Source organism: Falco cherrug, chromosome 4 (genome assembly GCF_023634085.1).
Source record: "Falco cherrug isolate bFalChe1 chromosome 4, bFalChe1.pri, whole genome shotgun sequence".
NCBI classification, from domain to species: Eukaryota; Metazoa; Chordata; class Aves; order Falconiformes; family Falconidae; genus Falco; species Falco cherrug.
Genome location: NC_073700.1, coordinates 20,433,711 through 20,460,945, shown reverse-complemented (window position 1 = coordinate 20,460,945; position 27,235 = coordinate 20,433,711). Strand labels below are relative to the sequence as shown.

Here is a 27,235-nt window from a genome sequence, read left to right as displayed (position 1 = left end):
CAGATTAACCCTTTGATTCTCATATGGAACAATAACTTCTTGGGGACTTTGTTGTTGATGTGTGTTTCATCTGCAGCAAAACCTCACTGGATCCAGACGATAAAAGATACTGAAGTTGCTGTAGAGGACACTTTATACTGGGATTGCAGAGCAAGTGGGAAGCCCAAACCATCATATAGGTGGCTGAAGAATGGAGACCAGCTGTCAATAGAGGTAATGTTCCGTTTTGAAAACATGATGCTATGTAAAATCAACAATACTTCATATGAGAATTCCCAAAAGTCCATGTAATTAGTCAAAAATATTTGAAACTGGTTTTCATGCATTTGTCAGGAGCATCCAGATGGAAACTTCAAAAGCTGCAACACCAGAAATACAAAACCAAATTATGTTGTACAGAAATATCCCAGCTAAAAGCAGATTCAAAAGTAACAATAGAACATAGAAATAAGTATGTAAGGAAAGACTGGAGAAGGAAGTTTAAAGTTATATGTTAAGAACCATAAATTAGGGATAGAGGACTTAAATGATTTTGTTGTACTTGCTATTAGCATTTTATTAAATGTAGTAAGAAAACATATTCAAACTTCTCAACAAAAAAAAGACAAAAATCCTAAAAGCCCATAGGGTCACCATTACTTGATGCAAAGAGTGAAATGCAAACAGCAGTGTAACATAGGCATTTCCTTTAATACAGTTGTTAAATTGAATTAATGTAAAGTAATATGTTTGGTGACAGGGAAAAGAGGTTTTACTTAGAAGGTGAGATACTTGGTCTCCCAGATTAGAAACACGGAAGTGTTCTGATGCCCACATTGATTTTTAAACCTCACTGCTTCATTGAGAAAACCGCCCAGTTTGGGTTATCAGGAATATAAACTATGAGCACTAGTCCATCGCAGGAAGGCATTTTGCCCTTGGCCAGTGCTCTGTGCTCAGTCTTAGCATTCACAGTTGAAGAAGGAGCGACTGCTCAAGTAAAATTCAGTGGATGGCCATGAAAAATTATCTAAGTACTGAAAAACATTTTTTATCCTTCAGAGTGTTATAGTTACATGCGCACTAAAAGGAATGGTAGTGTGTTGTGGACAGGTTAAATGAGGGAGTACAAATATCTCATCTCAGTGATTTAAGGGCATTGTTACTGCATCATACAAAGTCACTGAGTTAATGTGCTTTCTTACCTCGTTAAGTACAGAAGTATCTTCTCTCATTCAGTCTTGCTATTTCTTCACTTTTGAGTATTGGTGGCCAGCCTTACAGCATGGTGTCAGTGCATAAGCGTGACTTACTCTGGAGGTATTTAAGGATTGTGAACTATAGGACTAAGTCTTTACAAGCCAGCACTGAGGAGACCTCACAAAAAGAGTTCTCTGTGTATAGCAGTCAGTTGTCTTTAGCTCCTTGACTGCAGTAATCCTTCGTTCTGGGTCTCCTTGATGAAAATCTACTGGGCTTATTCTGCTTAGGTCCCCTTGTTCATGAACAAATCTTTTGTAAGGAAGAGTAAGAAGAGAAGCCTGGGATGCTAGAGAGAGGATCGAGAGATGGAGACACTTCCGCTTTGTGATTTTGTCCTCTTAAGTGGCAGAGCCTGTTGCACTAAACTGGGAAGGGGACCTGTCAAAGAAGGAGCTGAGCTGGGCTGTCCTGCTGCCCATAGATAGCTGGAGTCACCTTGCAGTGGGGCCAGCGCTAAGTACGTGCCTGCAGGGAAAGGCAGGGAGTGAGTACCATTGCATTAGGCCTGCTAAGCCAGGTCTCAATAAAAAAAAAAAATAATAATCAGAAAATGGTTTTGAGCAAATAGTTTGTTCCTTTGTCCATTATTGTTTCTCTGTTTTTCCCCAAAAGAGAAGATCCTTTGGTTTTGCCTTTGTCACTGGTTCCTTTTCTCATCAGTTTCTGCCACTCCATCCTTAGTCACTTCTTATGGCAATTCATATAGCTTTCCAAGAATAAGCAAGCTGAGAAGATCCCTATACTTTAGTAGCTTTGTCGGCTCTGAGGCACTTACATATGTGTCTTCCCTCTAATGACTGTTGGAATGTTTTCTACATAGTATTACAGAGAGCTCACTAGCAAATAGCACGTGTAAATCGTATGAAATGCCAGTGCCATCTGTATAGTTTGGATGCTCGGGTCTGTCATGAGGAGCCTAGTATGATTTTGTCCACATTTCTGGGGAAATGCAAAGGTATTTGAGTTTGCAAAGCCTCTGTGAAATGAGCAGGTTTGAAGAACTGATTTCATACACTGTGTTGCCAGGTCTCTCTATTTGGTCACTGTTGCCATACCATGATGCAGTTGTGTCATTTATTTTAGAACAGCTTTCATGCTTATGCTGTTTCATTTACCCCATTTATTGTATTTATGCTGTCCTATTTATATTTCTTACTTATTTTAAAAATTTCACAGTAAACGTATCATCAATAAAGATATTTTTCTTAATATTCAGGGAAGGATCCAAATTGAAAATGGTGCACTTACAATATCAAATCTAAATCTGACAGATTCTGGCAGATACCAATGCATAGCTGAAAATAAACATGGTGTCATCTATTCAAGTGCAGAGCTCAGGGTTGTAGGTAAGATTTTCTTTTTTTCACTAAAACACAAACTTCATGCTCCCTCTCCACACCCCCTCCACCTGTCTCATATTCCACCCGGTCATGATCTCAAATTTAGCCCACTCAGATGCTATCACTGAAATAAACATTTTTGTCGACTTAGTATCTTTATTTGCAGTGCCGAGGAGTTGACTCATCTGCTTCCAGAGGATTTGCAGTCCAATCATTCATTGCTTTAAAACAGAACACAGCTAAATTATTCATTAGGGGAAGAGCAGAGATGGGGGCCTGGACTCGGGCCCGAAGATTGAAATGGCTCACGTGGTGCGGAGGCAGCACTGGCTCCGCACATCACTCAGCTGCACTCACCTTCTGCACAGCAGCTCTAGTGCTCCCCGGGGAGCCCTGCCACTTAAAAGCAATAGGCAGCTCTTGTATGCAGCCTTTCTTGATCAAGGGGACATGGGGTTGTCATTCAGTCATTCAAATGGCATGTGCTTGAGTGTAAAATAGTGGCAACCGTTTGTCTGAGGGAAATGCTGCACTTGTGACTGCCTTATGCACTCATTTGCTTGTGCAATTTCCACCTCCAGCACAGGCTGATTTCAAAACTAAGCCTGGAAGTGCAGTGTGATTTGGGACAGGAGTGACTTTCTGTTGCTGAGGTTACAGTCCATCAGCAGACTGCTCCTTCAGCCTTGGTCTCCTGAATTGCCTTCTGAAGTTTGCTGTTGGTATAGGTAGAAGCCATGTTCCTTTTCTTAACTATGAGTTAATGAAAACTATACCCACTTGGAATGAGCTGCGCTGTAATTTTATGTCATCTAACATATTCGATCTGACATGCGTTCTCACACAAAACTAGAAGCCAAGCAGTTCCTTAAGTTTTTATGAGACTGCTGGTGTTGACTGCCCTCCCTGGACTTAAACAAATCATGCACACTCACACTCAGCAAAGCGTAAAGTCAGGCATGTGCTTACCACTCCTGGGGTTCACTGAGTTTCAGCTCAGGTGAAGTCAGTGTGATCTGTGCACGCTTCGTTAGGTGACGTACTCTGCACAGCTGAGACCTTTGTGCTAGTGTAAGGAGAGAAATGCCGATTTGTCCAGTAGACCTGTTTGAACTAACTAATCCATGTTTTTAATTATGTTTGGAATCTGAGAAATGTTGTGTAAGTGCTAAATAGTATCATTAACATAATTAAAGGTGCTTTATTTCACTATTACTCTCCCCTCTGTTTTAGCTTCTGCTCCAGATTTTTCCAAGAATCCAATGAAGAAACTGATCCAGGTACAAATAGGCAGCACAGTTGATTTTGAATGCAAACCCAAAGCTTCCCCTAAGGCCAGATGCTCCTGGAAGAAGGGAGGTGAGCAGCTACAGGAAAATGAAAGGTATTGAGTTACATTGGTTTATTTGCTTTGATCATACATAAAGCTTCTTTATGTCTTTTTATGCAATAGTGTCATCTGTAGATCCAAATAGTTGTGAAGTCTTTCTGAAGTCTGTCTAGCTGGGGGGGGTGGTTTGATGGCTTTTGAATTGTCGTCGTATCTGAGCACTGAGAGTGCATGTATATTGCTTTCTTTAAGTTCAAGGGCTAGATTTTATTTTCAGCTTAATGCAGAGTTTGGTCTGAGTTAGACAACCAGGTACTGACAGAAAACTGGAAAGGCAAAGCCTATAAAACAATACTAAAATTAGCCTTCACTAAAATACTCTGAAAATTCTGGCAAGGAGGCAGGTGAGGAATATTACAGCCATGGTGATAACGTGGCTGGGAGGGGAGTGGGGAAAGAAAAAGTAAGTTAGTAATTGGGAGGTCCAGAACTGCAGATGAAAACAGGAAAAGAAAATGAAAATACACTTTCTGGTTCTTTTCAAGGAACCACGAACTTTATCTACCAATGGTAGCATATGTCACCACTGCTTTGCTGTTTACGTGATAGTGAATGTGTTTTGGTGTTAGTAATTCTCAGTGGAGAATTTGTGATTCACCTATATCCCTAGCTATTGATTTCTGCCAACGCATAAGTGTTTTTTTCCAGCAGCAACCATTAAAGCATTATTGAATTAGTCATAAGGTAAAATTGCACAAGTCTGCTGATTAAACTGTATAATCAAACCATACAGAAGTGTACCTCTCCGTGCTCTGGAGCAGCCATCTCTCCAGCATTGGGGATTACTGCCTTTGCAAGCTTTCGGGTTTACATTTCAACATTAGCATAGGCTGAGAGTTTCAGGTAGTGAACTGGGACAGGAAGAAAACTCCTTGGATGAAAGGTGTAATTAAGATAGTTACATATCTGATTTAGCATGAAACTAAGAAGTTTGATACTTGGGACATTCCAGCTGCACCACTTCAGCAGTTTGTACAAGCTGTAAAAATTCAGAGGAGCAGAATAACTGTTTGGGAGTTTAGTCTGCCCTGAGGCCAGCCTTTCTGCAGTGAGTTGCTGGAGAATCTTTGCTAGACACAGGAACAGCCACCGAAAGCCACAGGGTTTCCCTGGGAGCAGTGAGGACAGGATGACTGTGAGTGTGCCTCTTGCAATGCTCTGGTACACCCTGTACTTAGCAGGATAATTCAGGAGCAGTGGTAGCACCGAAGTGTGCAAAAATCCAGACATGAGACTGGGGAAAGTGAATACTTTGTTTTTGAAGGATTGCCATGGCAGCCTGTTGTGATTTCGTAAATGTATCCCTACTCCTGTAGGACTTCGTGTTAGGTTGTAAAAAGCTCCACTTACCGTCGGGAAGCTATTTCTAAACCAGGTGAAATTCTTCTAGCTCACTTCCTGTAACACACGATATCATGGGGTTTTTTTTGAAACTTCTAAATGCAGAAGACGGTAGGAGATAGATCAGAACTTTTGGAGGCTGCAGCTGGGACTGTTGTGTGCTCCATCGTAATGTTAGAGCTCTCCCCTTGTACCCAAAAAGGTTTGGGCACTTGCTGTCATCTTGATCTGTGCAGCCTTGGCTGTTTTCTTTTCAGGGACTACAATAGTTTTCATATGTTCTCGTATTCAGTGTTGTCAATGTGCCAGTCTGGCAGGCGATTTGGTATCTATTGTTCTGGAGCTTGACACGGTACCACGGACTCGCTAGCTGGCTGCATTCCTACAAGCCAGCAAGCAAAAAGCTCCTTCAAAATAACACTAGTTGGTTTTTCTTCCTATGTGAAGCCTCCCATCATCTTAAAACAATATAATACCATATTGATAAGTCAGTCTGTAACACAGGGCCACAATGATCTCTAAAACTGATGTGAAACCTGTTGCTTTTTACTGATTCTCAGTTGTCCTTATTCGCTTTTGTAAAGCGTGTGCATAAATGCAGAGCACCTGATTTTCTCCATTTAGGAAAAATCCTAATTTTTGTCCCCACACCTTTTCCATAAGAAGGTGGGCAGGAAGAATGGTATCCTTCCCATTCCTGCCTGTCTCTTCTCTTATTGGAGCTGCCTATCCTCGGCCTTCAGCTAACGTATAGGTTCAGACCGTGGTAGCCAAAGCTGCCAGGCATGCCTGGACCTTGCAAGGCTCCACACATGTCCAGGGGAAGAGCTTTTCAGCCACAGCTTGTCCCTTGCTTTGTGAGCTTTCTGTCTGGACGGGCATCGGATCTGGTTTTAGTGGTTGCTTTGGATCGCCCTGCAAAGCAGTACCTACCGATTGTGTTTGTGGTGATAGTGCCAGGCTAAAGAAAGTAATTTCAGTTTCTGAAAATGTATTGAGCATACACGATGCTGCCTGTTTAGATTTACGAACATAAATTACGGCTTTTAGTTCAGCAAAGTGCAGGTATTTCCAAAATACGGCCCAAGTCTCTCCTAGTGTATTTTTGACAGCACACTGAACATGGCTTACAGGAGAAAAGTAGTAACAACCCAATAATCCTGAATTAATCTAAATGAAGTACAGTCACCTTCAGAGAAAAGCAGAAACGCAACTCTTTGCAGAAGGCAGTGGACTTCATTACTGCCTTCTATGAATAATTGCAATTCATGAATTTCTTGCAGTTCTACAATTCTTGCAATTCAGGAAAGGGTTTCCAATTAGCAGTGCATTTTTCAACCATTAACGACCTTTCTAATGGTGAAGTCTGTTGGGGAGGGTGTCTTTTTTAATTGCAGGAAAAGGGAGGAATTGGTTCCTAAAAGGGGTAATGCTGGCCACAGGGGTCCAGCATGCAGTTTACCTAGGAGAGGTAGGGGAGGCAGAATGAGCTTAATTACATTTGAGGCTCAGACGTACAGCAGGGTTCAGGCTCGCAGAGCACTCCTCAGGAGAGACAAGGGTGTGAGAACGGGGACAGAGACGGAGACTCCCCTCTCTCAGTTTCCATGTGCTTGTAAAGAGCAAGCAGGGTCTTCGCACAGTGCAGCATGTCAGCTCCTGCAAGGGAGCAGCTCTTGCACTGCATCCCACTGGAGCACCTCTGGCTGTGAGAGAGTTGGGGTTGCTCAGCCTGGAGAAGAGGTCTCCAGGGAGACTTGATAGCTCCTCCCAGTACCTAAAGGGGGCACAAGAAGGCTGGAGAGGGACTTTGTAAAAAGGCAGATAGTGACAGGACAAGGGGGAATGGCTTTAAACTGAAAGAGGGTGGACTTAGATTAGGGACTAGGAAGAAATTCTTTATCGTGGGGGTGGCACAGGTAGCCCCGAGAAGCTGTGGGTGCCCCATCCCTGGAGGTGTTCAAGGCCAGGTTGGATGGGGCTTGGAGCAGCCTGGGCTGGTGGAGGGTGTCCCTGCCCAGGGCAGGGGGGTGGTACTGGAGGATCTTGCAGGTCCCTTCCAACCCACACCATTCTAGGACTTTGTGTATAGTTTCCCAAGTTCATTTGTCCTTAAATAATTAAAACCATATTATTGTTGGGTTTGGTAGGTGTGCTTGTGGCGTAATGGAGTCGGGCAGCGTTGTTCGAGAACAGCAGCACTGCAGTGTTTTGTTTGTCATGTAAACATACACAGCTGTGATAGCATGTTCTCTTCTGAGGATGTGCCAGCCCGTTCCTCCAGCACTCTGGTGGAGGCACCATGGTTAGACCATGGTAGTTTGGGCTGTACCTGAGCTGGGAAGGCTTTCTGTCATAAGAAGACTTCAGTTTTTCTGGAGGTACTGACCACGTTACTTTAGTAAAGCCTGAAAGAGTTTATTTTGATGGCACTGTTGCTTGTACTCTTAATTTATTTTTAAATGGTGCTGCATTTTCAGTATGTGGAAGATTTGGATAATGACTCAGTAAATTTTAATTAAATGAGCTGAATATGATATGTCTTGTGGAGGGAAGAAAATATAATTCAAAATGGATTCATGAGCTCTGGGCTGAGAAATTGCTCAACATTGTATAGTTTTGCTTCTTGTTAGTTTTGCAAAATATGTGGGGTTTTAATTTTTTTATTTTAAGAATATCTTGAATAAAGAGAGCTAGACAGTAGACAGCACTGGAATGCAGAGAGAAGTGAAAGCGTAGGATTCACTGCAGAACATGCGGAAGTAAAGACAGAAAATGGGAATTAAATTAATTGGGTGCTGAAGGAAGAAATTCTTCCCACCAGAATGCAGTTTTGGACCTTTGAAATAAATAATTTTGGGTGACGTAGCGAGAATAATAATCAAGAATTAGCAAGAATTCTTGGGTCTTTAATGACTGCCAGATCAGGTACTGAGGGTATCTGATTGTGGCATGGGTCAGTTTTCACCCCATATGATGTTTACAGTGCACACCACCACACCGGGAGCAAGCAGCTTGTGCTTACTCAGGCTGTTCTTTGCCAACCATCTCATATTATAAGGCCTTTAAAAAATTTCACTAAAGTATATTTTGTCTGCAGTCATTAAGCCACAACTAGGTTTTGTTTATTCAAAATTAATCTGCAGCAGCTTTTGCTGATAGCAGACCATAGCCCCCAGGGTCTCCAGGTAGAGAGCGCAGAGGGTGCGAACCATAGTTGCCTTCCTGTACGTTCTTCTGTGTTGAGGAGCTGGCCTAGGCCACCTCTGTCTCCACGTGGATGAACTTTTGGTTTTATCTTCCAGAAAAGGAAGATTAGATGTTCAACCAAGGTTACATGCACTTAATGCTAGTTTAACTCATCAAAAACAGAAGACAAACTAAAATATGCTGCAACCTAGATAACCCCTTTAAAGATTTCATTGAACGTTTTATGTATGTATATGATTTTTAATTGATATATAGCACTAGACAGTTGCTGCTTGTTGGCTGTAGTGGGTCCTGTGCTTCTGGCTCAAATGCCTGCCTGGAAACAGTTTAATACAAAGGATTTTGAGCTCATGCGGAGCAGCATTTCACCTGTAAACAAATCTGCTTTTATTTACCAAGACTAGAAAAAGATGAAAAGATGCTGCAAACTTTACCTTCCCTAAACGTAATTTCAGTGCAATTCTCTTAAAAACCCTCCAGTTTAGCATCTTTAATTGGGGCAAAGTGATGTCAAATCAAGGGGGAAAGAAAAGAGGAGAAATATTTCCTGATAAAACGTTCCATGATTCTTAGAAGTATCAGTAACTAGTTTTATCTTGGCTCCAGTTTGAATTAAGTATTTTTATTTCATTTTGCATTACGGTTTGAAATGCTGTGATGTGGAAAGGAATGCATTTACTTACCAGTACTTCAGTAGAAGTTGGTTTGGGTGTTTTGTTTTTTTCTTCTGGCTTTCTTGTTAATTAATCTAGTTTAATTTAGTTGGAATTTGATTGATATATAAAAAGGCAGTTTTGACCTACTTTTCCACTGTTGCTTTGCACAGAAGTGTTATGAACTGGAAAGCAGCGTGTTTGTGTTTATTATCATACCAATGAGGATCTAAAAGAGTTGGCTTTTGTGCTGAATAATCTGACAAATAAAAAAGGCAGTGATTATTTAGTTTGATTATGTCTGTTATTTTAGTAATAAAGCATTGTCACAGAAAGATGAACAAATTTGCATTCATTAACAGTTTCATTAATGACACCAAGTTTCAAGTGGCAGCCTTGTGGTCTTGGATCCTGAGGCTTATTTGTCCATTCATTGTGTATGTGGTTGCACTGCACCAACAATCCAGTTTAACAGGCATTTAGTGAGTAAGGTAATAGTATATAAATCTACAGATAATACTGTCCCAGTTCTGTAAGGAAGTAGGTATGGGGACAGTAAATGCAGAATAGCTTGAATAGTCTTACATTACAGATACTGAACTTGGCAGATCTTGGACTGGCATCCTGGAGCAGCACTTGCCCTCTAGTCCCAAATAATGTTTGTCTCAATATCTGTAAATGTGAAAATTTGTTGCAGTTTGTAACAGTAGTAATTATAATTTATCAGTATGAGAAGTACATGCACTCATTTCACAGTTGGATTTCTCCATGGTCACTTATGACTAAGGTAACTAATACCAAATTATAATGTCATGAATAAAACCTGGCATACTGGGCAGAATTAATGGAGACTATAGTGGCAAATATATCTGCAAGATCTGTAATGGCAAATACATGCTGCCAGTTTGGGTGGGAGAGGAAGACTCTCCATAGATTTACCAGCATCGTAAAGTCTCTTAAGTCAGGACCCCTGAAGTCCTGTAGTTGGTTAATCCTCTACCCCATTCTGTTGACCTCAGCCAAAGAGCCATGGGCATGAGTTAAGACGTTCGGCTGTTGTAGGTTGGTTTAGTCATCCATTTGACTGCTGGAAATAAAAGGGGGGTTGTTTTTTTTCTCAGGAGTTAGCGAGAAATTATGATTTTGTCAATGAGGTTTCGACGCATCCTATATCAATCTCTAGTTTTGCAAATGAATACGTGCCAAAGCATTGCTCCACCAGTTATCCCTGCTTTACAGGGCTAAAAGTTTGTGCCATTTGCCAGTGCGTCAAAAGTGTGCAGACTGTTGAAAATGGAAATCACTTTGAAAATTGCTGGCCTTCAGCAAAATGTATTGGAAAAACACTGGTAGATAAAGGGTAACCCAAAGGATGTGTTGGGGTTTTTTTTGTTAGAGATTTAGATTGCTTACTGGCAGCGGGCCAGCTGTAGTACATTTATCACAGTGTGAGAATATCTAATAATTTTAAGTATACTAAAAGCTTCAGTTTGTCTAATGTTTCACCATTTCAGGGTAGAGCTATTTATGGGTTTAGTGTTTTCATAGGCTCTGCGCTGCATTTACTGTTTTGTAATTGAAAAAGTAAAGTGTTTCTCTTTTTAATTTACCAGTAAAGATTTTATTTTGACAATAATTTTTTTCTAGACTCAGTTTGTTGGTTTTGGTTTTTTTTAATTCTGGGAAAAAAACTTCATTCTTAATTATATCTTGGTTTTAATAAGCCTATTGCTTGATTATTTTAGGCAAGCTAGACTTCCAGATAGCTCAGAGCACTGTAAATGTGATTTGTTTTAATTAAACAATAGACATTTTCTGGTTTATACCCTGATCCTACTTTTTCCTTTGTTTGATCTCAGGCTTTGTCAACACTGTTTTTAGTTGGTTTTGCATTTTTTCTACCAGAAAGTGCTTTAAAGCAGATGATACAATACAAACCTTTGCAAAATACACAGATAGCTAGAAAATCCAACAAATCAATAGCTTGCTTGCAACCATAATTGATATGTTTTAACACCTTTTATTGATGTCATTATAATTACTTATAAAATGTATTAATCATGTCTGTAACACATTTAAAATATCTTTAAATCATATGGTAAGATTTAATTGCTTATACTTGCTCCACCTAATATAAAAGTGCAGCCAAGTATTTGGAATTTTTCAAAACAAGTTAATAAGCCTCAGGGAGGTCAGCTCTACTGACATTGATGAAGCACATCCTCCTTATGAATATGCTTCAAACATCACCATGTTGGCTTAGGTACCTCAGTATTCTTTGGAAGATTCCAGAGATGGTTACTTCCAAATGTAAACTGATTAAACTGTCAATCTGTTTATAACTTTTTCTCCCCAAATAAGGTGCTTTTGTCTGTCGTTCTAACAGGGTGACTCGTTATCTGTTGTAATTTGCATCTGTTCATTTCATTATGGTGTCCCCTTTCCAAAGAAAAAGTATCTCAGCTACAGCACTGAGTGTTGCAACACCTTTTTTTAAGGAAAAAGAAAATGCAATTCAAAATAATTAAGAAACTAGAAGTTGTGCTTGTTTCTTGAGTACGCTTCATTGTAAAGAGCAGTGCAGTTGTGGAAGGAATCTAGTGCCTCCAGACATTTAAAATGCAGTCTCCGTGTGGCCTCGAGGATTAGGTGAACTTGCTTTTAAGGGGAAGGAGAAGCCTAACCTCAGAGCCATTGCATAGTCCCACCGCCACAGTCTGCGGTTCGTGCACATGGTTTTGGAGCATCAGAGGAGTTAAGGGTAAAGGACAAGATCAGCGAACACATCAAACTCCAGAGTCGCGTTCTGCTGCCCTGATTTACCAGCTTAATTATTCACAGATTCAGCTGTTTGTTTTTTTTTTTAAATACCATTGTAACACTGTATTATTTATAATATAAATCACCATAAGTAATTAATGACAGTGCAGTTGACTGATGCATATACCTTTTAGGAGCCAACTTTTTTTTTTTGGCATTGTGATTGAATCGAAGGCGGTGTGTTCCCCAGGTGCTTTCGCCCTGCCTGCCTTCAATCCTAGAGGTCTCCACAGGCTTGTCCTGCAGCCAGCGCTGCACTCGAGCTCGCATTGTCCTTCATCAGCTATGGTAGTGTGTGGGGAACGTCACATGGAGAAGTGGTCACGCTGAGCTGTTGTTACAGTGTGTGAATGCCAGAAGAAGAAGGAACCTGTTTGTTTTTTTAAGTGAGCATCCTGCTTGCTTCGTGCCTGGGAGAAGTTCTGGGAAGAGAGGGCAGTGATCCCAGTCCCACCTGACCACAGCAGGCTTCCCCATCTCCTTTTTGTAATGTGTATTCAGCGGTACAGAACTGAATCTCAGTTGGGACAAATGATGGAGATCCGTTGATGCTAATTTGCCTCAAGGATGTTGAAGAGAGCAGCAGGGGTGCGTATTTAATTAAATTTGTGCTGAATAATGAAGCAGGTTAATAATTAAGTACATGCAAGTGAGAAGACCAAATCCTCATGACTCTTCTGAGAAAGGGAAGATAGCAATGTTAAGTTTCATGACATTTGCTGCCTTCTCAGCTGATACTTGCTGTCAGAACTGTGTAAGACTCCAACTAATATGGTTAGAGGTTTGCCTGGAGTGTTAATGTTGTTTGCTGTTCTGTTGATTCTGTGTAGTTAGATGTGGGTGTTTGAGGCATTTCTAAAATACCTTCTCGGTAAGGTGCCTAGGGAACCGACAGAACAGCCTTGCTGCGATTCCTTTGGTGCCTTTGAAATAGATCGATGGGATCTGAGAGAGAAGCTCTGCAGTTCTTTTGACATAGGTGTATCAGGAAATGTTTACTATTTTGTTAATTATTCTGGACTTTCTTATATATGTTAGTTATATAGCTGCTCGAGGTTATCTGAGGAAGACTTGGCAGAAGACCCTGCATGTAAGGGTGTGACGGGTGGGAGGACTAGAAACAGGGAAGGAGGGAGTCAAATTAGCCTTACCTTTACATCCCTCCAGTGCTTTTGTCTAGGATGTCATCTCTGCTGTTGGGATGCTGGTGCTCTTCTGTCTGTATCAGTACTGCAGGTCTTCTGTCCACGGCTTTCACAAGCATCTTCCTGGTTTGTTCCATGCTGCCTGTCCGTTAGGCGTGACTCTCACTAGTGGAGTTTGTGTGAGGTGGAGGGAATTTTCTTTCCTTCAGGTCCTTCTATAAAGCATGCCTCTGCCACGTCTGCAGGCCACCTGCTCAGCATAGGTGATAAACTGAGACAGAAGTCTGCAACAGTGGGAAGTCACAGTTTGCTTTCTAAACAAGTACTGGGGTTATACTTGTGTGGGCTGAATCCTGCTCCAGAGGGTCAGTTGTGCAATTGAGCTCTCGACTTCACCGCAGGCGGTGGTAGGCTTGTGTCTGCGAATCCTGAAAAGTGCCAAATGCAGATTGTTGATGAAAAATCATATTGCATCATCCTAATAATGACATAGAGCTATTTCAGAGTTACCATGCAAGACTGCATGAGGTAAGCAACATAATACAGTTGAAAACTATTCTAATTTCAATTGGTGCAGCTGAAAAAGATGGAGTTAACATGGGATTTCTCTGTCACACACACAAAATACGTATCTTAAACATTGGTTCTACTGGTATCCAAAATGGTGAGTGATACACAGATGGGTTCAAATTTGTTGCGTATTTTCAGTGTATGGCCACAAAATTTTCAGACAGTGCGTTGGTGCTGTTTGATATATTACGGTAACAGTATGAGTATTAAAGCATTTTGTCTACAATGCTGCAACTTGTAAAATCTCTTTATGTTTTGTTAGAGTCACGTTATTAAAGGATGGAGGACTAAGAATAGCCAATGTGACTAAAGCTGATGCTGGAAGCTACACGTGCCTGGCAACAAACCAGTTTGGAACAGCCAGCGGCTCAACAAACTTAATAGTTACAGGTAGGTGCGCTGGAACAGCGGATCAGCTGTGGGGTGGTGTAAACTGAATTGCAAACTCCGCAACAGAGGTCTGGCATGATGTGGGAGTCCGAGTTTGCTTATTGAAAAAATATTTAACGTGGTGGACAGTAAAGAGTGAGAGAAGTTACATAGTTCACAACATATAAAGATAAAAGTGTATTTGTTATAAATCTATTGAGACTAAAGAGACTGAGGGATTTTGTCTTTGACAAAGAAATTTCTTAGATGTGAGGGAGTTCTGACTACTTTCCTCCCTTCTCTCGCTTACCTAAATACTAAATAGTGCAATTATGCATTTGAGTTCAGGGTTGTTTTTTTTTTTAATTTCTTGAGGAAAATAACCCATGGCAATCAAAATATTTCAAGTAGTTGTATATTCCAGTCCAAAATCTGTTAGCCCTAAGGAACTGTGTGCTGTTTGCTTATGGAAAAAGATGTGGTAGAAACTTCAGCTGCAGGAGTGTGCAGGGACTCCGTGGTCAGTAAAATACAGTCTTTCAGAAGCGAGCTGCATGCATAATGGTTGTTAAGAGGGGCTTGTGCCCCCTCCTAGAAGTCATCTATTACTACTTGCTATCCAAGACGCTGGATTAAAAGGACCAGTAGACTGTGAAGTTTTATCTGAAGAATATCTTCTTTCATGATACTTTTTTTTAAAGATTGGACTATATGAAAGATTTTCCAAACTCAGAGTTATCTAATATCCTACTGCATTACATATCCTGTATATCTCAGAGATCCAAACAGAATTATTTTTTTCAGTGAATTAACAGCTTCACATTTTCCATCTGTGCTTCTAAATGATTCATGTCCCTTTATTTGCAAATAACAGAATTATATACAAAGGATTTCTAGAATTGTTTTAAATTTACAGTATCTGGAGTACTTGAAATTTTTCTCCTTTAATGTGATTCTGGAATAACAAGCAGCTGTTCTTAATGACGTTATTTATGTTCCATATGATATATGGACCCAAATATCCAATGTGGATTTCCTCTAGTTTCCAGATTTTATTAGCTCCTTCTCTGACTCCTAATCTTCCAGTGGCTGCTGCTACAGCTGCCTGCCTCAGAACACGAGTGTTATTGCTGAGACCCACACACGCTTTTTAATGGTAATTTCATTGCTGTGGGTTGCAGTGCATTTAGCTTTGTAAAGTATATTGGCCTGTACACAGCAGGTTAAAATTTCTCTTTCCAGTGTTGAGTAGCTCCTGCTGGTAAATGTGCAAGAGGACACGATGCTCCGAGAGGGGTCGAGCAGCAGCATTTACAGTCCAGATGCATAATTTGAAGTGACTGTCATTAATCAGATTTGAAGAACGTGGTAGAATATTAGTAGCAAGCAAAGCTCAGCAATACAGGAATCCAATAACTGATATTTCTGCCCTCAACAGAGCCAACAAGGATTACTTTGGCACCTTCCAACATGGATGTCACGGTGGGAGAAAGTGTCGTCTTGCCGTGCCAGGTTCAGCATGATCCTATCCTGGACATCAGCTTCACCTGGTATTTCAATGGAACACTCACAGATTTCAAGAAGGATGCTTCTCATTTTGAGAAGGTTGGAGGGGTAAGTTGCAAACACCTTCTCTTTGCCTTATAGATATACACAGCACAGCCAGGCTTACTTTGTTTCTTTCTTCAACGTGGTAAAACATAGGATGCTGCTTCTCTTTTGGGCCTGTAGAATTTTCTTTACGTTGGAGGGAAATCATTCATTGAGTTAGCTACCTGCCCATAGCTCCTTGTTCAGACACCTTGTATTTTAGACCTGAAGTATTTTAAGTTCTGTTTCTGCATCTGGCCCCACGTGATTTTCCCCAAGATCACATGAAACACAGCAATGACAGATTAACGAACTTGACGCAGACCTTGTGAGCTTCAGCCTAAAGCTGAACAAAACCACCACATCTTTCCTTATTTTTCCTGCACTTGCATCTCTAGTGTATCCCTCAACGTTCTGCCTGAGCATCCTTGGGTGAGAAGCTGTTTTATCTCATTAAATAGTTCCAATGCAGGATGCAGAAATACTGCCAGGTTGGAAGAGGGGGCAGGCATGGTGACATTAATGGTTTTTACAGTATAACCTAATCAAAATGTGAAAAATAAAGCGTTAAGACAGATGAAGGAAGTATCGAGAGAATTAAATCAATTACAGCCAAAGGTCTTATTACAGTGCAGGCCGTGGCCAAGTGATAACAAAAGCAGCAGCTGAGCGTCAGCATGGAGCTGGCCATTATAAGCCTTCATAAAGTTTCCTTTCACATATTCTTGCCTGGTCTCCTGCTCTAGAGCAATAGCTGTGGGTTAGACACTACTACCTGTGAAACTGAAATTTCAGCACCTAACTTTCTTCTTTTGGCCTGTAAAAGCTCGAAAGATTTAGCATTTAATCAGTAGGCACCAAACACACAGAGCATTCTGCAGTTTGCAATTGATTAAATATAAGTACATGTGGAGATTATGAGATTTCCTTGTAGGAGCCATGAGATATTCATATATCATGTACATTTTCACAGAAATGTTTTGAGAATTACAAACTGCCCATCTGTCATGCTGTAATGGGAATGCTCCGATTTCATAGCCTGTTACCTTCCAGTATTGCTACATGGACTTTATTTATTTAGTCATATTTCCCCCCAGCTGTACTTTGGCTGTATATACAAATAATATTAGAAAGGAAAGGTTAAAAACATACCAAAACCTGAAACTGACATTTTTACTGGTTCAATTAAGGCTTCATAAACTGATTGGAAAATGCAGCATTTTTTCTCACTAAAAATTCCAGCTTTTTGCTAAAACAAACACAGGCATGATTACAAATCAAAGCCTTGTCTAGGAGTCTTTTTTTTTTTTTTTTTTCTTTGAGGAAAAAACATTAACAAGCAGTTGTTCACAAAAAATTCTCAGTCGGTGCTGAAGAAAAATCCAGGGTGAATATTGCGTAACTTGGAACTCTGAATCTAGAACATTTTCCTGTGAAATTTATCATAAGGGACAGAATTAGGGGTTTTTATGGAATATAGACATTTAGGGTTTGGGGTTTTTTAAACTCTTAATTGCGTAAAGAGGGATTGTGAAGCTTGTTAGTAGAAAACTTCATAGGTTGCCAAGAGATGCATGAAAACATTTTATGCACTTGTATCGCATTAAGGTCAGTGGAGTAATTTCATCTGGAGTTACGTGCGGGTCATGGCACGTAAATAAGCATAAATGCGCTCTAAGCCTTCCAGTAGTTGCAGTGTGTATTTGTCAAACGAAAATATCTGTGCAAAAATAACTTCAGCTTTCTTGGTCGTAAACATGGCAAAAGGAAAATAATGTTTCACTGGATAGATTTCTGTGTAGTGATGTCTTGGAAGTTCCTGTCATGCATGCCTGAGGTCTCCAACGTGTGGTAGTTAGTGGGAATGTTATGGGATCACCACCTGGTCTTCCAGATGGTTATAAAAATACAGGATGTAACACTGTGTTACTGCTCCATTTATTTTTTTTTTTTTATTTTTTTGTGATTTATACAAAGAGTATGGCAAACCAAGCAGATTCCAAAATTTTGAACAGACTGTCTCTAAACTGTTCGGGGTGTCACCTTGTAGAGCCCAGCAATGGCTGAGGTTGTTAGGAAAAGCAATTTCAGCAGCTGTTCGTACTGCGTGGCCTGCCCTTTATTTTATTCTGTGTAGTGTGGAGAAAGGACGGTGATCTTACTGTCACCTGGACTTGTCCATGCTGACAAAGATTTAATCTGACGAGGCGAGAATGTGGATGCTACTGATGGTCTGTGGAGCCATGGGAGGTGAGGGTGCCCTCCTGCACTGGAGCTTTTTGCTGCTGCAGGTTTCTGTGTTTTCCCTAGTACTTTGGGATTCTTCCCCAGATATCCACAAATAATTTAAATCCAGTGTTAATATTTTGGTGGATTTCATTTCAAGTAAAATTCTGTTTGACAGTCCCCTTTGTCGAGATGTTTTAAATTTAGTTTGCTAAAACAAGTTTTGTTTAGAACATGATTTGCTTGTGAGCATGCATTGCTGTTGTCAGTCATTGCCTGAATATCCTACTTCCAATCATGTAGGTTGAGTTTTAGATTGTCTTCAACTCAACTTTTAATGTACTGTAGGCAATCAGCACTGAATTGTCCTGCAAATGCTTACATCTGTGCTCTCACAGAAGAGTAGGCATTGTGTTTTACACACAGGGATGGGAATCAGGCAGAATTGTTTTCAGCTTGTGTTGAACAAAGAAGCGGGACATTGTAATGCTGAAATAATGGGTGTGACTGTGAAACAAAGAAAAATAATGGAACTGTTGGAAAGGTTGGTAATTTTTTTTCCTAAGACTAAAATAAACTCCAGAATCATCTCTTCCCCTTTCTCCCAAACTGCTGCACACCCAAGAATTAGTCATGTGGCCAGAGTAGCTGAAAATACCCACAAAATAGTGTTCGGTCCTCAAATGGAATGCTGCTGCTTCAGTTGTTTTTTTTTTAAATAAAAACTTTTAAAAATGGAAATCTGACAAACATTTTTCACCTCAAAAATATGATGTGAACAGGGTTAAAGCCATAATTCAGCTGACACGAAGAGAATTTTTCAAGTGTTGCTGGCTACCAAAGGTTTAGTATCAAGTTCTCTACTCAGTAATGTAGAAAACAAATAGTATACAGGAGCCCTAAGGTGATAATGAAGTTAGAGTAATCACTCAAGTTTTAGGTATGTTTCCCTTGATCCACGTGGTCAACTGCTTGCTATGATGTTAGCAAGACCAGTGGGGAAATAAAATGACCAAAGATTAGATACTCAGTGAAGAACAAAGAATAGAACATAGACTTGTAAAATGGGGAGTTTAGCAGAAATGTACAACCTTGCAATAACCTGCAGAATAGACCAAATCCAGCTTCGTCATTTAGACATTTGTCCTCCTTAAAACCCTGCGATAACTAGACTTACAAATTTTGTCTAGAAGTCAAATTGGTTAATGGCCATAGAAAGCTGGGGTTTTTTTCTTCCTTAGGGCTTTGAGACAAATGGTTGGTCACAGGGCGCTGACTTTCTCCATGGTTCCTAATAGCAGTCAGGAGGTACGTTCCCAGTACAAGCTAACCATGTTGCAGTTCCTTCTCCTGTAGAAGAGGGACACTACCTCATGTTTATTAGGAAAATGCTTACAGACAATTACTATGGAGCAGCTGATGGGTAATAACTTGCTACCCTGCAGGCTGTCTGCCAATGCAATTTTTGAGCCACTTTTTATCTCCCAACAGTTTTGGGTGATTTCTTTTCCATTTAAAAATACAATCTTGATAGTAAATTACAAGGTGGTACATTTATGTTAATAAGAACTTCATGTTTCAACAGAGTGCATCAGGAGATTTAATGATCAGAAACATCCAGCTGAAACATAGTGGAAAATATGTTTGTATGGTGAAGACAGAAGTGGATAGCGTAGCATCTGCAGCGGACCTTATCGTACGAGGTAAATTTCAGCTTCAGTTACCATGAATCATATTTTCTAACTTTTTTATATTGTAGATGACAGAAACAACTGATGTTGTAGATTACAAAACCAATTTGTTATTGCAGTATGTGGTGAATGACTGTGACTTGAATTATGTCATTCTGCCTTGCAGTTAGGGAGAATTACAGCTCAGTTTTTGGATGAAGCCTAATTTTTCCCAGAGGAATTAAGAGCTGGGGGATATAATATTGACTGCACATCTTTTCTCACTGACAGTCCTTCAAGTCACTGATGAGAGGGAACTCTGAACTGGCAGCTGTGAGCGAGTCAGAGCCTAGGAGAGGCTTTGTCCTAGGGACATGCTGGAAGTTTAAAGCATGTAATGCAGGCTTACTCCTTTTAATTCGAAGCAGGGATGCTCACAGTTAAGCCAGAACTGCAGCTCTCTTTGCTGGTGATACAGCTACATTTATTGTGAGAGAAAAGCTTTCATTTAAGAAAGCACATGATGTGAGCAACACTCATTCAATGTATTTTAAAATACGCCAGATACTTTATAATTGTCAATGTAATGTTACTAATTTCACCCCCCTTTGCTGGTGCAGATGAGACAAAGCCCGGCATTTTTGCCAGGTGCCCAGGACCAGGATTTTCCAACAGGCAGCAGCAAGCTCGCCTGACTGAGTTGCTGTTCAGATGTTGTGCTGAAAAATTGCTACAGTGCATTGTACAGTAAAACAGCTGTAGGTAACAAATTGGCAGGCTAGTGAGATGTGTTAGTAGATTAAAGAGGACATTGACGACTAAAGTAAAAGGCATTGGAAAGATAGAGGATCATGCTGAATAAAGGTTCTTGGAAAAAAAAACAAAACCCTGTCGTCTGTGCTGCAGTTCAGAGTATTTCAGAATCAGATTATCAGAGTTAAGTTTAGTGAATATAAAACAGTAATTACAAGTGTTCTTATTCCAGGCTGAATTGTTTCCTTCCTCCCACAGCGCTGATAAAATGGGAATCCATACTGCTACGTTAGTGGTTTCCAGAGCACTGGCTTTACAAAACACAGTGTATTTTTCAATCTGATTCTAGGCTCACCTGGGCCCCCTGAACATGTGAAAGTGGATGAAATAACTGATACCACAGCTCAGATCTCCTGGCAAGAAGGCACGGATAATCACAGCCCAGTAACCACTTACACCATACAAGCAAGAACACCTTTTTCAGTTGGCTGGCAGCGAGTTACAACAGGTAAACCACAATTCTTGGTACAGCCTCTGTTGAAACGTTTTTGGCCAGGGACACCATGTTCTAAGTTTCCTTTTTTTTTTTCCCCCTTTATTTCTAATAGTTCCAGATGTGATTGATGGAAAAACATTCACAACCACAGTAGTGGATTTAAATCCTTGGGTTGAATATGAATTTCGTGTAGTTGCCAGTAACAAAATAGGAGGTGGAGAACCTAGTTTACCCTCAGAAAAAGTAAGAACTGAAGAGGCAGGTTAGTGGGTTCTTCTATTTGTTTTTAATTCAAGAATCTTGAACCGAAAAGGGAGCATTCTTATCCTTCGCTCTTTGCAAACAAGCTTGGAATTGCCATTGAATGTAAAACTTATAACTAGTCTGTTTACGATTTTTCTGCTTAGCCGTGGGACAGTTTGTATTGCTTCTGTGCTGTTCAGCAATGCATAACATCTAAATATGTTTAAACTGTATTTAGTATGCCAGAGCCTGTCAGTTCAGGCAGTGCTGCAAAGTCTGAAGGTATTAACGGATGGAAAGAAGTTAATTTTGACAGGGTGATTTCATTCCTAGCGTTTGATCCGTGTACACCTTCCGTGTAACAAGCATGTGGCTCAGAACGCATCAGTTAAAACCCCAGGAGTTTACTTGGAGTAAGGCCATTGCCCACTACATCTGCATAAGTTAACCCTATTAAAAAACTGAAGCATGCTTCCCATTTTTAGAAGTTCATAGGCAGTAGCATACACGTCGTAGGCTGCGAGCTGGTGAGGTTCTTGAAGTGCTCAGAAAAACCTCAGCTTGCCCCAATGATGGAAAGCAGCAAGGTGACTGCAGGACAGGGCTGGGGCTTTGCAGGACTGCCCACCCTGCCTCGAAAGCATGTACCTTGATTTGCAAAAGCAATATAAATGCAGCCAGGTCAGCTTCGGAGCATGAGGTTAAGGTTAGGTGATTGTCATCTCTTGTATCTTCATGGTGTAGACAGCTCTACATTTCCTTTTCACAGTTCCCGAAATTCCCCCATCTGAAGTCAGTGGGGGAGGAGGCAGCAGGTCTGAACTGGTCATAACATGGGATGTAAGTTTTCTGGCAGTTTTCTTCACAGAATGATCATTTTCATTCAAACGCATAAAAGATGAATTTCCCTGGCTCCAGCAGCTTCTCATCTAGGATGTCTGTGTGCTTGGTCACATGCTGTCACGTGAGCTGTGCATGTTTGCCTTCCCTTTCATGTGTCGCTGTGCTAGGTGGCAATCAGTGGGCAGTGCAGTTAGTTGGTCCGAGATTATTTCTGCATTCGAACAAATGTTAACGCTAAAAGGGGCAGGAGGGCGGGGGAAGGGGTATCACTTAAAGGTTGAGCTGAAGAATTATGCTTTTCAGTGCAAATTTGCAGTTCTTGCTTTCCTATCATTAACTCTGGATGCATGTGCTAGCCAAAAGAAACGATCAGATAATGCATTATATATCCACTTTTTAATGAGGTAAAAAAATGTTAACATTCTATTGACTACTCTGTGTGGTTATCTAATGATAATCACATCAGAGGAGGGTGTAAGCCACTGCACAAAGGCAGTATTGTGCTCTATAATTTTGTAATTAGATTTTATGAACCGTGGATTGTGAAATCAAAAAAAAAAGTATTTACTGAAGTATCTTAAAACAGTATACTTAGCGGAAAACAAGGAATATATCTGAAAGTTGTTCTTTTCTTGAAGTACAAACCTTAAAGTAGGTTCAAAGGAACACACTTTGTTCTTCTGTGCCAGAGTTAATTTGCTGATGGAAAGATCCCAAGTGCAGTACCAGAATCGTGTACATTAGGCTGTCAGTACCTCCTCCCTGCAAAACGTGTCCAGTGCTGCATGTAGCATCACGGACTTTGTCGTCTGCTGCTTTTCTCACAGCCCATCCCTGAAGAATTACAAAACGGAGAAGGATTCGGCTATGTTGTTGCTTTCCGCCCCTTTGGCACCACAACATGGATACAGACTGTGGTCACCTCTCCTGACACACCAAGATACGTCTTCAGGAATGAAAGCATCTTGCCCTTTTCACCATATGAAGTCAAAGTTGGTGTCTATAACAATAAAGGAGAAGGGCCATTTAGTTCAGTAACCACAGTTTTTTCAGCTGAAGAAGGTATGTGATTGAGTTACCCCCAGATAGTAAACATGAGATGTTTCATCAGAGAATATTGCAACACCTACTAGAAAGGAGATCGCTGTGAATGTGGACGTGCTTATTTCCACAGTCGGCAGTGCTGCTGATCATCTCTCATTTATTGCTTTCCGAATACAGAGCCTAGCATAGCACCCTCCGGCGTGTCTGCGACAAGTCTGTCATCCTCGGTCATTGAGGTCTCCTGGATGGCCATTCCATGGAAGATGAGTAGTGGAAGGTTACTGGGCTACGAGGTAAGCTCATTTAAAATACGCTCCCATTTGTAAAGGGCCATGAGCCAGAAGGGTCATGCAGGCTGCAGGACAGCAGCGTGGAATTACCACGTATCTTGCTTTTTTTCTGCCCCACCTACACCCAGAAGAAGAATATTATCTTCCAAGTTTCTCTGAAAACAAAGAGCACAGAATGAAACTGTGGTTTGCTTCCTGTGCTGGTAGTCATGTGTCTGTCTGACAGTATTTTCAAACTGACATTTTCTCAGAATTACATTTACTTCCAAAGAAACTATTTTATAAGGTACATTTGTCTGAGTTTAACTTCTTTACTTTTTACGTGAAGTAATGGTTTTCCTCTTGTCATTTTTTAATTCAAGCAAGATCTAGTATTTCAGTTTCCTTTTTCCTACAATCACATTAAAAAGAGCAGCAAGCCTGAAAAGCAGATGGGTAAGAATTATTTATTATTTTTAACACAGTAAACATATTTTTGAAACTTTAACGTATTTCTACCTTTTTCAGCTGAGGGAAAAACTGCACTTCAAGGAGTCAGATGCAGTGTCTTGGGTGAACAGTCCTTTTCATGCAAGATTTTAAATGGTTGTGGTTTATATTTACTAGGTTAGGTACTGGAACAACGGTGAAAAAGAAGAATCTTCAAACAGAGTAAAAGCTGCAGGGAATGAGACATCAGTAAGAATAACAGGTTTGAAGAGCAACTTGGCATACTACACAGCTGTCCGTGCTTACAACAGTGCTGGAGCAGGTCCCTTCAGTGCCACAGTAAATGCTACCACAAAAAAGACACGTAAGTATCTTGAATTTAAAGTGGGGAGGGACATAATGGTCTGTTAGCATTTGCAGGGAAGTGAAAACTAGGCACGTTACTGGGAATCGCAGTATGCACGAGTGACCCAGATTTTCCTACAGGACTGGAGGAGTGAGTTACACAGGTAGACTGAGTGCAGGTCTGCCCTTCCTACCCTCTACTGCCTCAGTAAAACACAGCTATGCCAGTGCAGCTGAAGATAGGTATCTAATTTCTGCACAAAACCTTTATTATTCTTCTAGTGACAGGAAGAACTTGAGAAGAAAAATTTCTGTTATTTGGAAGGAAAAAAACAGAGACTTGTTGAATATTTTCAGGGTTATATAACGTATTTGTAAGTTCTGTAGAACATGGCTTTTGAAGTGCGGTGATCCTCATACAGTTCATGCAAAACAATCTTTCATGTCCATTGTTTTCTCTTGAAAAAATTGCACAAGAGGCCACTTTACTATTAAGGAGAAATTAAGCTGGATAACAGATTGTCAAAGGCCACACTAATTTTTCTACTAACAGAAATATTTTTAGTGTGCTCTTGCATTGTAACACAACTCAGAACCGGGGTCATCAGTCTTGAAGTATTTCTTTCACACTTGCAAGAATGTACAATTAAATCTGTCTGAAAGGTCAGATTCCCTGGCATAGTCGATAACATCCTTTACCAAAAGCAGTCACATCATCAATATTACAAAATAGCTAGTTTATCAGAAATGATTGTATGCAAAAATTAGTGTCACCGTCACTTACTGAACCAACTCGGATAAAATTTGCTGGAGTTCAGCTACTTGGATGCATAGTTGCTGTGCATCAACTGCTCTGAAGTAACTCCCTGTCTGTAACCTGTACCTGACGTGATAAATAGTTTTCTCTAATTAACCATCTTTGCGACTACTGGCTGCTGACTAGAGCTTGTGGCAGCCTGGCCAGCTCAGTGATTTTTTCAGTCCTGTTCTAGTGACCACCTGCCTTTGGGATGTGAGTGAGAACTGGGCAAGGACCTCATCCCACTGATTTGAACCGGATCTGCATCAGAGCCTTAGTCAGGATCACTGCTATTTCAAATAACTATAAAAAGAAAAATGAATTGCATTATGTCCATGTGTCTTGCTGGTGAATAAAGAGAGCAAAAACACTGCAGTACAGCATAAAGTCAATCTGAAGGATTTTGCTAACTACTAGTTGAATTGACCAAGGCACATAATTCTCTGTACTGCTGCACTAGAAACTGATTTTTCATTCAAATGTGTAAATTTTAATCAAGCCCTATTTCTACCTTAGCTCGAATATTTTTGATTGGTGTGTCTTTTCACTGCAAAGGATTTCTGTGCACATCGCATTTACGTTCACCCACATGACCTACAAGAGACTTCTTAGTAACTACTAGCTGTAACAAGAAATACAAATACTTAAGTTCAGTTGGCAGTATATTTCAAGACTGAAAATTCTTTGCCTTTGACTATTAAAGTATCTTTGCTTTATATTTTAAACTATTCATGTTCATAGACCAAAATAACAAGTGTAATTTTGTTTTATAAAATACTGCTATATAAAATGGTGAATAACTGGGGAAGTTATATAAGTTTAATAAGGCAAGTTGTTACAATTATTTCATATCTTGAACGTCTTAAAATACAACCAAATGTCCTGTCCATTGGTTCTAATTCAGAGAAGTACCAGTACGTCTCTGCGAAATCAGTGTAGCTCTTTGCACACTTAGCACTGGACACGTGCTTATGTGATGTGGCGGTTCAGGATCTGACCTATTACAAATCAAGTTTTGCAGTTCTGAACATGGAAGATTACTGGAGGTTTTGGTATCTGAAGTGATTTGGAGCTGAATCACTTCTATAACTCAACTGATAGATAAAGGCTTACAGTTTTTGTATATAATTACTCCTTTTTTTAGATGTCATATTAATATTTTGTGGATTTAAAAGAATGACTCATTTCTTTTGAAATTTAGCTTTAATATCTCAGTGTGAAAACTATTCATATATGCTGTAATACTTAATTCTCAGGAGTAAAATAATCTCTTACATTTACAAAAAGTAGCTATTAGCGCATCAGGTTAAATCCTATTTAGTATATACAACCAGGCAAACACTGCCAAAGAAATACCTGTGAGTGGTTGTTTGACTCGAGAATAATTCTTTTAAGTCTTGCTCCTACATTTTTGTGTCTGCTTTAAGAAGTATAATCAGGTGGGGTTTGATCTGACTGCTCATGGAAAGAAGGTAGGGAGCTACCTGCATGAAAGAGTTTAAAAATAAGAGGAGAAAAAAACCACATCAACATTCCTGTGCGTGTGCTTAAAACCACTGTCAGTGTTCAGTACTGGAACCTTCAGCTTCAAAGCATAGCATGGTCCACCTAAGCAGCAGTTGCCTCCACTAGGTGACAGCAGCAGTAAATTGTTTTCCTTAACACATTTAGAAAAGATTTTAATCATTGATTGTGTCACTGCATGACCCATTTCTGGGAAACCAATTTGAGGCATCTTAAGAGGTTTGTACATACCTTCGCCTTCCCTGGAACCTTGGCAGTTTCAAGGTATATTAAAAGCATACAGCTCCTTTTGAAAAAAAAAAACCAGTCTCAGATTGTTAAGGAGCAAAACCACCCAATGATTTACTTGTCCAAAGCCCACTGTTGTTCCAGCTGCAGATACAGAAAGGGTACAAACTGCATTTCAAAGTCACCATTCGAGTTAAAAGAACAACAAAAAAACCCCATCAAATATTTTTACATTACAGAGATGTTAAAGTAAATCAGCATACATAGATTTGGATATTCACTAAGGCTGTATCTAAAAAACAATCTATTAGAAACTATTTGCTTATTCTTGGCAATATACTAAAACCAGAAATTGTTAACGTCATTGCTTTCATTAAGGTTTGTTCTAATTGGCCACCCACGTCCTAAGACGTCAGCTCGTGCCTGGCTGTATTTGATGAAGGTCCATCAACAGATAATGCAACTTCAGAAATACCATTTACGTGCCATCTATTTTTCCTTCCTTCTGTTTTTCAAATTTAGTCTCCGAGCCATGCAGTGTACAAACAACAAGGCTGCATTTGAGTTGCTTTTGCATCTGACATGTAGTGACAGTCAGTTACCTGAATTTCTTACTGTAGAATTAATTTAACTGGCATTAGTGATTTAAGTCGTGCTTTTATTATTTATTTGAAG

At 40.2% G+C, this 27,235-nt stretch overlaps 1 protein-coding gene and 1 long non-coding RNA gene across 2 annotated transcripts in view; one reads left to right on the top strand and one right to left on the bottom strand.

Annotated features, from left to right (window-relative positions):
* The window catches only part of LOC102051231 (contactin-3), a 107,516-nt gene that overhangs the window by 77,413 nt on the left and 2,868 nt on the right, over nt 1-27,235 (top strand). The window contains 12 exon segments of the mRNA XM_055709476.1: nt 77-213; nt 2,459-2,588; nt 3,816-3,966; nt 13,974-14,101; nt 15,519-15,694; nt 19,482-19,599; nt 20,669-20,827; nt 20,928-21,077; nt 21,828-21,898; nt 22,729-22,963; nt 23,123-23,238; nt 23,842-24,028. Coding sequence (XP_055565451.1) covers nt 77-213; nt 2,459-2,588; nt 3,816-3,966; nt 13,974-14,101; nt 15,519-15,694; nt 19,482-19,599; nt 20,669-20,827; nt 20,928-21,077; nt 21,828-21,898; nt 22,729-22,963; nt 23,123-23,238; nt 23,842-24,028 — 1,758 coding nt within the window.
* Nucleotides 208-27,229, bottom strand: LOC129736008 (uncharacterized). The gene is made up of 6 exons (XR_008732106.1): nt 26,564-27,229; nt 23,734-23,893; nt 13,148-13,569; nt 3,552-3,648; nt 1,185-1,707; nt 208-359 (listed from the first exon to the last, which is right to left on the bottom strand). It is a non-coding gene; the product is annotated as an uncharacterized LOC129736008 (long non-coding RNA).